The sequence below is a fragment of the Stegostoma tigrinum genome, chromosome 1, assembly GCF_030684315.1.
Source record: "Stegostoma tigrinum isolate sSteTig4 chromosome 1, sSteTig4.hap1, whole genome shotgun sequence".
Classification (NCBI taxonomy): domain Eukaryota; kingdom Metazoa; phylum Chordata; class Chondrichthyes; order Orectolobiformes; family Stegostomatidae; genus Stegostoma; species Stegostoma tigrinum.
The window spans coordinates 113930562-113943540 of record NC_081354.1 but is presented as its reverse complement, the minus strand read 5'-3'; the positions used below and the strand labels follow the sequence as shown (position 1 = coordinate 113943540).

Genomic DNA, 12979 nt, shown 5'->3' with positions numbered 1-12979 from the left:
GTTATCATCATATGTTGTGTATGCGATTGAAGTTTGGTTCCAGAAATCACTGGGTTTTTTTTCCGCTGTAATGTGTCTGGGCAGGTACGAGTGTCAGGTAACGCCTCCACTTGTACCTTCCCTTTGCACCTGTTCCACGTAATACACAGACATCAAGCAGTACTCATTAAATCAAACTCCCCGGTGTTTATATAAAATGCATGTCTTGGACCAGGGAAATAACTCGAATATATTACTATCTTGAGGAAAAGGTAAGAGGAGGCTTCCGACAGTTTTTCGGCACCAAATATGGAGATTAGGAGCGCAGCCTGTTACTACTCCCTTTCGCCTTCTCAATGTGCTGTTTGTACTGTTGAACACTGCGCAAAATATGGTGGTCGTGTGCGTTGCAGTTGAAAGTAAATAAATAAAATCTCTGGCGATCGGAATGAGACGAGTTTATTAGCATATGCCCAAAGGGCTTATTTACATACGGTATGTATATAAATAGTCGGCTAATCTGACCCGTTTCAGAACCAAACTAGAATATGTTCCTCCTGGCGCTAAGCCTCTGCACTTTTTAAGAGTATGAAATAGATAGTGCACCGCTGAGTGAAAACCACGCAGATCATAAGGGGCGCGACCTTTCATTTTCTGCTTTTTCTGAAAAGTTTTATTTTGTGTGTTTTTTTGGTTTTCGTCTCCACCCCCATTTTAGTGTTGGACGGTGTTCTCAGTCAAGCGGCTCACCATGGCTCCGCTAGCCGACATCACGAGCTACTTGGGCGGTCTGGATGCTGGGCACATCGCGGCTCCGTTCTTCCTGCCCGCGGCGGACTCGCCGGTTCTTCTGAGTGACCACCTCGCCCAGAGCGAAAGCAGGTTATCGCGAAGCGCCACCACCGACTTGGTGCACTTGCAGGGGATACTGCGAAGGAGACAGCTGTACTGTAGGACTGGCTTCCATTTGGAAATCCTTCCTGGCGGAACAGTGCAGGGGACCAGGCGGGACCACAGCCCATTCGGTACGTCTGCGTTTTTACTTTCCAAATTCAGTAATTTTTGCTATTTCTCAATTTTCCTTGCCCATTAAACTTCAGTAAGTTGCTATGTGTAGAGACGTTCTGAAGATTGACTGATTCCGATTACAATCAGAGATACGATTATTCTTCTTAGCCTTGCTTTCGCGTCTCTGGTATCATCTCCAATTAATTTTTCTTTTAGCTGAACGTTGGGAATTTCTGCATCAGTCTGTCTGCAGGAAACTATTAACCATTTATGAAATTGGCAGGTGCTATGAGCATGAAAATAATTGGATCAGTATTTTGTATATGTGGATTAGGTGCCATCCGTGCATTTTTTTTTGGATATTTAAGATTCAGGATGAATCCCCCAGCTTTTGAATGAATATCAGTGAAGCACGCTGCTCGGTTCAAACGTGTCCCCAAACCGAGACCACTCGCAGTTTTCCTTATGGACGTGGTGGGCGTGGGGTGGGGGTGGGGTGGGGGTGGTTATCGGAGAGGCGGACCATCATTTGCACTTTTATTTTTATCCAACGTTTTACCAACAACAGTCCGGTGTCTCCGTCACCACATCAGTCATCAGCATCAGGGCAAGCGTAAATTCAAATACCGACAGCAAGTTATCAACCATCCTGAGAAACGCTTGTTACTCTGTAACTCTGTGCCCGCCTGCACCCTCTTACTGATGTGGTTTGGACAGGAGATGAATCACATTTTTTTGTTCCCGTCAGAATCCTGGAATTGGAGAGCTTTATTGCCGACCCAATAACCCCTCTATGTTTGACCGGTAATGCCTCATTTATACCGAGTGGCGATTATGCTGAGGCTCTTTTTTGTTTAAAATTTAATGAACCTCATTCAGAAAACAAAAGTCAACCTCCCCCGTTCAGAAATAAATAAACGGCCTGTTTGCAGTATTGCAATAAGAACTCTTACAAATCAGTGGCTCTATTCTTAGCGCTGCAGCTGAGACGTGGGAAATGAATGGTGTGGAGCCGCAGATATTGCAGTCACGCCGGGTTCCCCAGCGACCTCACTACCTATTCTAACAGGTCGTGCTATCCGGGCCCAGCACCTTATTGTCCAATCTTTGGGTTTTAACCAACATAACGTCTCCAGGAGCGGATTTTATCCACTTTCTCATTTCTGCTCCAATATCACCGATTTAATGCCAATAAACACATTTCAGAGTTGGCGATTCTCCCAGCGTCGCGAGCAGTTTAGGCTTCAGATATTTCCAACCCGCCGTTCAGCAAATTAAAATAAAGCTTTAAAATAAAATAGTATTAAAAAGCCTCTTCTTGCCTATTTTAATCCTGTGTCATCAAGAGACCTTTATGGAATGGTGCCCGAAGCAGCTTCAGGTTTTGGCAGGCACCAGCGGAAATTATAAAGACTATGTGGGTCGTGATGTAAGGACAAAATTATACAACTCCTTCCAATAAGGGCTTATTTCCAGCGCACAAGCCAAGCCTGTCCGCTCTGAAAGTCGTTTTTTCTTTTGCTCGCTAGTACAACGCAAAAACTATTGCAGCATATCGCGCCATGGTCGAACGAAACTAAACATTTCATTTGTTAACTTGTTCAAAATTCTTTGGGAATACAAATTGTCAAGTCTTTCCTTTTTTTCCAGGGATTCTGGAGTTTATCAGCATAGCTGTGGGATTGGTCAGCATTAGGGGTGTGAATAGTGGCCTCTACCTGGGAATGAACGATAAAGGAGAACTGTATGGCTCAGTAAGTATTGCGATTTATTTTAATTGATGGACGTTCATATTAGTAAAGCCGATTACATTTAATATCGCAATGCGAATATTTTGTGTGAATCGTGTGCAACATAAACCAGAATCCTAACGCCATCAGTGCTTCTCCGAACTATGAGCTTCTACACTTGCTGCTTAGGAATGCTGGGGAGAAAACAACAGAAGATTTTCAATCTGAGAATTATGTATCAAGAAACCTCATAATTAAATAAGTTATTGTGTATCACCAAATCCTTTGTATCACTGATTGAAACAATATCGGTATAACAAAAAGGAATTTCTCTAGACATCGTCATAACTTATAAACCAGAGCTATTGTGATTCAGTTTTTAGTTTGTACAAAACATATCTACGCAAATTTCTCAAATATTTTCAAAAGCATCAAATGGGTAATTTTCCTCAATGAGATTTAGGAGTTTCACCTGTCTGTTCAGTACCTAGCAAAGATGGATGTAGCTTGCTGGGAAAGTTCAGTTCCTTGGACAATTAGAAATAATCCCTTTTGAAAATGCTTCTGAAATTCTGATATAAAAGGAAAAGTTTAATTGTTGGCAGTTACAAAATATGCCTCTATGAAATTTGTACTACAATTTATGTTTTTAATTTTATTACCATTCAAAACCAAACAATCTAGAAACAAAGCATCAGATGTAACTGCTGTTTAACTAGATGGCTATGACATTGCATTTTAAACCCCCACAATCAGGCCTACAAGTCTACAGTTTTACAGATCAATACTTATTTGTACTAATTAAGTAATCTCACTCAGATAGATAATAAATGTAGAATATGATGGAAACAAAAATAGCACTTTGGTGCTGTGGGGTGTCTGTGACTCTGATTCGGGAGCGTTGCTGGGAGGTGGAGCTCTGCCCCATGTATAATCTGTTACGCACCTTTATCGAGTTCCTGTCAGTGTCCGTGAGTGCAAGGAGAATTCAACGCTTTTAGCACTTTTGGTCCAATGAATATAATTTGTAAAAGAAATATACCATGTTAGAATTTTAATGGTGGTAGTGGATTGGAACAATGATCAGCACATTTTGCATTTACATTTGCAGTTTTATGACTACTTTTTCATGTAGATACAATAATGTGCACCGAACATGTCATATTAAAATGAAAATCTAACTGGTAATTAAATACACATAGTGGATGAATATTGTAGCATTTGTAACATTAATGTTAGTAAATTAATATAATTTATTGAAACCATTACAGCAATTAATGACCTAAAATAAATATAAAATGTTGTGTTTAAATAGCGAATAGAGTGGAAAGTTGATGTCAAGCAGCAGTGTTTTCCGCATAATCAAAATTATTGTTTACTCATTTCTTTTCCTGTAATAGATTTAAATTCCAGCAGGTGGTGCTTAAATGACAAGTTCCCTGCAATGTCTGAGCATTGCTCTCTAACCCATTAGGAACCGATTCTTTCTAAAGAAAGAAACATAATTTCCCATCTTCTGTTGACTTAACAATTGGTTATTTTATACCAGTCTAGTCATCACTAACCATAAAAAAAGTTCCAAGGTCAAAGTAAAATAACCTAATTGATTTAGGTTTTTATGACTGAATATAGGTTAATTGCTGTAGTCAAGGGTTTAGAAGAAATGATTATTTATTGAGTAAAGTTCCCCAAAACAGCCAAAACCACATTCACAATTGTACATTTGGAAAGACAACAAAAATAACATACTGGGTCTTTGTTGGCACTATTTCTATAACTACTGGTGCAATTATCACAGCTGTGATCTGTATTCCTTTTTATTCTAGCAGTGAAGAGCCAACCATATGCTATCCAACATGTCCAGGCCCAACAAGAACATTTGTCTAATATTTTTTTATTTGTAGAATCTATATTATGCACCCTTATAGTCTAAAGTATCTGCGCAAGATATAAAATTTATTTCATTCAATTTGTGAGGATGTGACAAGTTTCTATGTCTGCAGACATGCCTATATTTATTTAAATAAACCAGAAGATACTGGAAAAAATCTCACCAGGCTAGGCAGCATCGGTGGAGAGGAAGAAACAAAATTAATGTTTCAGGTCTGTGAATTTATCAGAACTGGGAAAAGTTATAGATGTAATAGGGTTTGAACAAAGGATGGATAGGACAAGGATAAAGTAAAGGTCTACAGTAGGGTGGAGGGATTGAATGACATAAAAGTTAGTCCTCCCGGACTTTAGGGAATTGTGATAGAGCAGAAAACGTACAGAAACAAAAGATGTGTCTAGATCATGTTTGGTATTGATTGAAAGATATGGAAAAACAAAATAAGCAAAGGAAACAAAAATAGGGACAATAATGTGTTGCGTTCAAAAGGCTTTGAAATGCCTCAGTGAATGAGAAACAGTTGTTTCTGAAATTTACATTGAGTTTCACTGGAACAATGCAGCAAACCGAGGGCAGAAATGTCAGCGTGAGAGCAAGCTGGATTATTAAATTACAGGCCACCAGAGGCTTGGAACAGAAGCATAGAAATTACAGACAGGAGTAAGTCATTTGACCTGTGAGCCTGTCCTTTTCTTCAATATAATCATGGCTGATCCTCTATCTCAATGCCATACTCCCATTTTCTCTCTGCACCCAAGGAGTATGAATCCAGCCTTTAATATCTAAAAAAAATCAATTTCTTTTTGAAGATACTCAGTCCTCTGGCCTCCATCGCCTTCTTGGGTAGCAATTTCCATAGGTTGCGCACCATCTTAGTGAAGAAATAGCACCTCAGCTCAGTTCCAAGTGCCCTACTCCATAACCTGAAACTGTGAGCCCTGATTCTAAACTCCTGAAATGGGGGAAACACCCTCCATGCGTCTAGCCATGTTAGAATTTTTACACTTCAATCAGAACCCCTCCATTGTTCTAAACTCTAATGAATACAGGCCCAGTTGAACAACTCTCTCTTCATTGTTATCCCCAGTATCAGCCTGGTGAACCTTTGCTGCACTCCTGCGAAAAGCATATTGTTTCCAAGGTAGTGACACCAAAATTGCACACAGCACTCCAGGTACAGTCTCACCAAGGCCCTGTATAATGAATGGAACATCCCTAATTTGGAATATAAATTCTCTTGCAACGGAGGCTAACATACCTCCCAATTGCTTGCTGGATCTGTCTGTTTATTTTTGTGGACTGGTATACAAGAACATGCCGATCTCTTCCAACATTCCCCAACATATTATTCAAACAATATTGAAATGCGTAGCTTCACATTTATCCATGTTACACCACATGTGCCACGTATTTGCCCACTCATTCAACTTGTCTAGAGTGTCCTGAAGCTTCCTTGCACTTCTCTCAACTCACAGAAGGGCACCTAGTTTTTTTGACATCAGCAAACTTAGAAATATTGCAATGGGGTCACTAGCCCAAGCCATTTCTACATGTCACGAATAGCTGGGACCCAAGCGTTGATTCCTATATTACACAACTGGTCATTACCTGTCACCCAGAAAATGAGCCATATATTCCCACTGTCTGTTTTCAGTCTGTCAGCCAATTCTTAATCAATTCCATAATATTTCTCCACAACCTATGTTCTTGCATGTTGCCCACTTGATTCTTATATGATAAACCTGCTTGAAATTAAAATATTTTGCATCCACTTGTTCTCCCTTATCCATTGTCCTAGTTACATCCTCAAAAACTCCAGTAGATTATTTAAGCATTATTTCCCTTTCATAAACCCATGCTGACTTTGTCAAATCCTTATAGTGCTTTCCAAGCATTCTGTTATCATGTTGTTTATAATGAATGCCAGCATTTTTCCCATTACTGATTTGAAGCTAATTGGTCTGTAATGCTCTATTTTTTCTTTTCCTCTTTTTTAAACAATGGGATTACCTTTGCCAACTTCCAATCAGTAGGAACTGCTGCAGTGTCTGCAGAATTTTGGAAGATGATCACTAATGCATCTAGTATTTCCAGTATGTCTTCCTTTAGTAATATGCAAATTATCAGGTGCTGTGGATTTTAAGGTTTTTAACCCCATTAATTTCTCATGCACCATGTTTGTTTTACTAAAACTGATGTTCTTCAATTCTTCCCTCTCACTAGTCACTTGGTTCCCTAACAATTTTGGGAAATTACTGTGTCCTCTTTTGTGAGGACAAACCCAAATGTATGTTCAATTCTTTATTCCCCATTAAAGTTTCCCCCATTCCTGACTGCAAGGGACCTACTGCAGACAGAACAGAGGTATTTTGTAAAGCAATCACCTTAATGTAGAGGAGACCACATTGTGAGCAGTGAATACAATACACAAACATTGCAGTTGTGTTTGAAGGCATTTTTGGGTCCTTGAGTGAAGAAAAGAAAGAAGGTAAAAGGTTGTTTATACATCACCAGTGTTTGAAAGGAGAGGTGCAGAATAAAGGTTTGAGATTTTTGAGATATTTAAAGGATGGTCCAGAGTATCTCAGAGGGAGTAATTTCCTTAGATTGTTGAAAGGAAATGGAAGGAACGTGCATTTAGTGAAGTCATCATGCTGAAGCTGACAGAAATGGTTCAAATGGTTGGTTGAGTATAGAGTTTGGTGAGGTGGAAGATGAGGACAAAGGGAACCCTGCATTGTTTTCGGAGGGAAAGGGAAGGAATGAGAACAGAAATGTGATCAATATGGCAGAACAATCAAGGGTCCCATCTACATCACTCACCGTATCAAAGGCTGAGAACAGAAATTGAGGAAAAAGGAAAAGATGAACTGATGTGGAAGGTTGCATCATGAGAAGAAATGTGACAGAGACAGAGGAACTGGAAAAATGGAATTGAATCCTTTCAGCGAGAAAGGTGTGAGAATACATAGTCAAGATTTTTCTTTACTCAGAGAGTGGTAAGGGCATGGAACAGCCTGCCTGCCAATGTGGTTAACTCAGCCACATTAGGCGCATTTAAACAGTCCTTGGATAAGCATATGGATGATGGGATAGCGCAGGGGGATGGGCTTAGATTAGTTCACAGGTCGGTGCAACATCGAGGGCTGAAGGCCCTGTTCTGCGCTGTATTGTTCTGTGTTCTATGTTCTGTGTAGATAACTGTGGGAATCGGTGGAGTTATAATGAATAGTAGCTGATAGCCTATTGCCAGAAATGAAGGCAGAGAAGTTGAAGAATAGAATAGGAGGCTTGCTGAAATTTAAGACAAGGATGTTTTGTATTCTGAAAAACACTATATTTCAAGAAATAAATTAATTCCCCAATATGGTCAAGATACAGCAATCAATCTGTTTTACAATCTTACAGAAATTTGTAAAGAATTAGTATTTTAACCTACTGTTTATAGTTTTGTAGTTTTCATTTTCCATTATTTTCCTTGCAGGAGAAACTGACAGCAGAATGCATCTTTAGAGAGCAATTTGAAGAGAATTGGTACAATACGTATTCTTCAAATCTGTACAAACACAATGACACAGGAAGACGATATTTCATTGCACTCAATAAAGATGGATCTCCAAGAGACGGGAGCAGATCCAAAAGGCATCAGAAGTTTACACATTTCTTGCCAAGACCCGTGGATCCTGAGAAAGTACCTGAACTCTATCGAGATTTATTAGGATTTAGCTGAAGCTGTTCAATATCTGATGAAGAAGAAATATTTAACTTTTCTTCACAGAAGCAAGGACATCGAACAACAGCTTCCTACAGCTGTAAGCAATGTGGAGAGAGGGTGCCCTCTCAGAGATGTGGCCTTAGTTTCTTCAAATAGGAAGCGCTACAAATGCGCAAATCAGCTGCTTCAAAGACCTCCAGTCTTCAGAAGGTCAGAAGTGCACAGTGTTCAATGTCATTCCTGACTATTCAGAATGGAAGAAATGTGTATCCATATGTAGCAAGGCCTTGACAATATCCAGACTTGGTCTCAAAAGTGGCAAGGAGCAGGCAATGACCATCTCTAACAAGAAAAAACCGACCATGTTCCCTTGACATTCAATGGCATTATCATTGCTGAACACCCATTATGAATATCATCTGAATTACTAACGTCAGGGCTATCATTAGCCAGAGACTAAATTTGACCAACAGCTGCTCGGAAACTAGGAATTCTGTGACTCACTTCCTGACTCCCAAAAGGTAGCTTACTGTCTACAGGCACAAAAGATATGTTGGATACTGTCTACTTGCCTAAATGAATTCAGTTCCAACAACACTGAAGAAGCTCAACACCAAGTAGGATAAAACAAGTTTGATTTGTATGCCACCCACCAATCTCAGCTTATCCTTCCATCACTGAAACATATTGGCAGCAGTACTTACCATCTACAAGATGCACCACAGCAACTCACCGAGGCTGCTTCAGCACATCTTTTAAAACTTGTGACCTCTACCATCGAGGACAACAAGGAAAGCACATATATGGAACACCACCACTTGCAAGTTCAACCTGAAGTCGCACACTGTCCTGACTTAGAGCTACATTGCTGATTCTTTATTGTCACTGGGTCAAAATCCTAGAACTCTCACCTTAATAGGTCTGTGTGTATCCCTATAGCTCATGAGGGGAATTGGTTCAAGAGATGGTGTACCACCAACTTACCAATGGCGATTAGGGATGGACAACAAATGTTGGCTGAGCCTACAACGCCTACATTGTCTGAAAGAAATAAAAGTACCTGGCCTGGATTTTACACTTTAAATTTTACGAGTTTGCAAGTTATTGATATCAGCAATGTTATGTTTTAGCAGCTGATGAAGGGAGGTGGCTTGTTTTGATCATCGGCTTCAACGTGCCCTGCTGCCAGTGCCTTCTTCTTGGGATTCAAGTTAAATTCACACAATAGTGTCACAAAATCTTTTCTTCGGTAACTGGAAGAATATCACCTCGGTAAAATGTCAACTGTGAAGAGTACTACTAGACTTTTCACTCTTAACACAGAATATCACCATATTGAAAGAATTACTTTTCGTGCATTGACATGACCTTTGACCAAAAATGTGGGCAGAACCTAAATTCACATTGTCTTAGGCAACGTTGGATGTATTTATACAATTCCAAATGACATATATTTATTTTATATAATAATTTATTAAGCAGAGTTTATTTTTACTGAGCAATGTACAGGTGAGATTAAGAAAAGCACAAAATGAACTGTGCCATTATTCACTCAGAGAATCTTTCAATGCAAACAGCAATTACTGTGTAATTGAACAAGAGGTACCATCCAGCGACCTCCCTTTCAGAGACATTTTTATTACCTGTAATAATCTATGCGTAGCTGTTTCTCGACTGTAATATGAGGGAAACACATGTGTCTTTTTATTTTATAAAGAATCATTTCTACTCCTGTACTAAATGCAGTATACCTCAAAAAGGGAATTAAAGTATTGAAAATGTTTCACCGACATGGTGTCTTCTTTCATCTCTAGATCTAGCAATGAAAGAGCAATAATTTTCATGATTAAGGTGTTATGTTTGAGTAATACTATAAGGCATTCCAACAGAGTTTTTTGTTAAAATTGTGATCTTAACTGTTATAGATCAAATGGGGTGGATTTAATTCATAGTTGTGTTTTAAACAACAGTTCTGCTACATAATTATGTGCTTTGGCATCCATGAAATTATAATTTTCTTATAGTTGATACATCACAATTTCTGTAATGTTTGCCAGTTTTGAAATGACCAATCCATACTGAACTGCCAAATTAAGTATTCATTGCTTTATTTGAAATATCTGTCTGAATCACTCCTACATTAGTCTGCAAATCCAAATTCACCATTGAAAAAGTTCACAGAGAGGCATTGAATATTTTATAATTATGTACAGTTTCCTATATCTTGTGAATATCTAAATTAACATTTTTTCAAAAAAGAATAAAATGATAATAAATGTTGGTCCTTAATATATACTTTGGAATGTGTAAGTAGATGCCTAAAGTATTTTAGCTCAGCAAATGCTGGTGCACAATGTTCTTTGAGAAGACAGCTAAAGCAAAGTATGATCCAAACTGATAGGCTGCAGGTTAAAATTATTTATAGCAATACTAATCAACAATGTTGAAGTGAATAATTAATATTTTGATTCATTTTGTTTATTCCAAGCCTTGTCATTTAGCGTTTAACGATAAAGTAGTAGCTCTTGTATGCCATAAATTATTTAAAAAGGACAGATAGAAAATGGGTCGCTGGCACGCAATGACCCACTTACAGAATTGTATAAAAGCAATGTCTACTTCACATATCTAGGTGCAGCTTAGATTAATATTGATTAGAAAAAGAATAAATAGGATTGCGAAGTCTGATCAACGCCAACTTCAAACCCATCTGATATGAAAGCAATTCTTAATCCTTAACTTACAATTACTGAAATTAATATTAGCACTTGTCAGAATTAAATAACAAATATTCATTGTTTAGAGTCCTTATCTCATCACTGTTGCCAAAGTATCATAAATAATGCAATGGATGACAATCACTGAACTTTGCTGTTGTCCTGACAACGAGGAAGAATCTTCACAAGTGGACTGCATTCACAGTTCTCTTGAATTATAGATCTTTTACACTTAAGCATACAATGATAACTTGAAAGATCAGCGCAATATTCTGTAGGAATAATGCTGCAGCACACTTGAACAAATTCTACCGACACTGGCTATCGTATATTTTAACGCATGTAATGTATATTCTTATCCCTGATTTTAGGTGTCTTATGGCCCAAGTCAACAGCTGTGTTCAATGGTATGAAATGTATGTTTTGAGATATAGGATATGATTTAACAGAGAAAAAAATGCATGTCTATTATCTTAAGATAGAAAGAACATGCTGTAAAAACACCAGCCCTCATCACTCATAGAAAGACAGTTATGCTAACCACCTAGATTTAGTGTAGCTTCTCCACATTTTGATATTTGAGTAGGGCTGGATTTATTGGATCAAATTACTTTTTCCTGAAAGTTCTGATCCTTATTTCTAGTGCATCTCCGGTGGTCATTAGAATTACATAAAAATGAATGGCTCTGAACATATGAATTAGAACGAAAAGTAGAACATTTGGCTCCTTGAGTCTGCTGTGTAATTCAGTAAGTTCATGTTTGTTTTGAACTCCACATTCTTAACTACCTCTGATAGTCTTTGATTCCCCTTCCTAGCGAGAATCGACCTACCTTGACCTTAAAAATACGAAAAGCTTCCATTGCCTTCTGTGGCAAAGAGTTCCAAAATTGCATAACCCTCAGAGAAAAAAAAAATTCTTCTCATCTCTGACCTAAAAAGGCAATCCTTAACTTTTGAATAGTGCCCCCTGACTCATCCAGAATGTAAGAATGCAGCTTTGGGTCAGTTAGGAGATGACAAGAGGATCATATGAAGAAAATTCCAATGATGATGCCATTACGCAACCTACTGTAGTGGAAAGACTGCTACAACTGTCACCTGAGCCAAATAATTTCCTGAAGCAAAATCACACTCAATGATCCCAATTAAGAAAAAAAACTACAGTCATTCTTCCAGCCTATGTATGGCAAAGTATACCTTACAAGGCTTCAGTGATGAGAATTGGCTTTTAGCAAGGCTTTTGATTAGGTCCCTCATGACTTACAGGTCAAGAAAGTAAAAGCTAATGGGATCCAAGGCAAAGTGGCATTTTTTTTGGCTCTTAAATTGACTGAGAGGCAGGAAGCAGAAAATGATGATAGAAGAATCCTTCTGTGTTTTGAAGTCTGTTTCTAGTATTGTTTCTCAGCACTCTTGCTTGTTTGTGGTGATGATTGGACTTAAATGTATTTGGCATGATGAAGAAGATCATGAATGTGACATGAATATTGGTAGAGCAATATATGGGAGTTTAGCCATAAACCGCAGGACAATGTTAATTGGTCAGGCGGGCAAAGCAGTAGCAAATGGAATTCAACCCAGCAGAGTGTGACGTAATGAATTTCAGGAGGGCTAATAAGACAAGGATGTACATTATGAATTGTAGGATCCTGGAAAGTACTAAAGATTAAAGGGGCTTTTCATATCTACAGATCCCTGAAGGTCGCAGAACAGGTAGATAAAGCAGTTAAGAAGGTACATGGTAAACCTATCTTTATAGGCTGAGGGATAGATTACAAGAGGAAGGAAGTTATGCTGGAAGAGTATAAAATGTTAGGCCACAACTGGAGTACTGTAGTTCTGGTCACCGCATTATGGAAAGGATGTGATTGCATTTGGTGGTCCAAAGGAGTTTCACCAGGATGCTAGATAACAAAGTGTGGAACTGGATGAACAC

At 38.6% G+C, this 12979-nt stretch overlaps 1 protein-coding gene across 1 annotated transcript; it reads left to right on the top strand.

Annotated features, from left to right (window-relative positions):
- Nucleotides 1-225: 225 nt before the first annotated feature.
- Nucleotides 226-9932, top strand: fgf20a (fibroblast growth factor 20a). The gene is made up of 4 exons (XM_048540009.2): nucleotides 226-251; nucleotides 698-1004; nucleotides 2638-2741; nucleotides 8093-9932. The coding sequence occupies exons 2-4, from the start codon at nucleotides 731-733 to the stop codon at nucleotides 8336-8338; spliced, it is 624 nt and encodes a 207-aa protein (XP_048395966.1). The 5' UTR covers nucleotides 226-251; nucleotides 698-730; the 3' UTR covers nucleotides 8339-9932.
- The last annotated feature ends 3047 nt before the right edge of the window (nucleotides 9933-12979 follow it).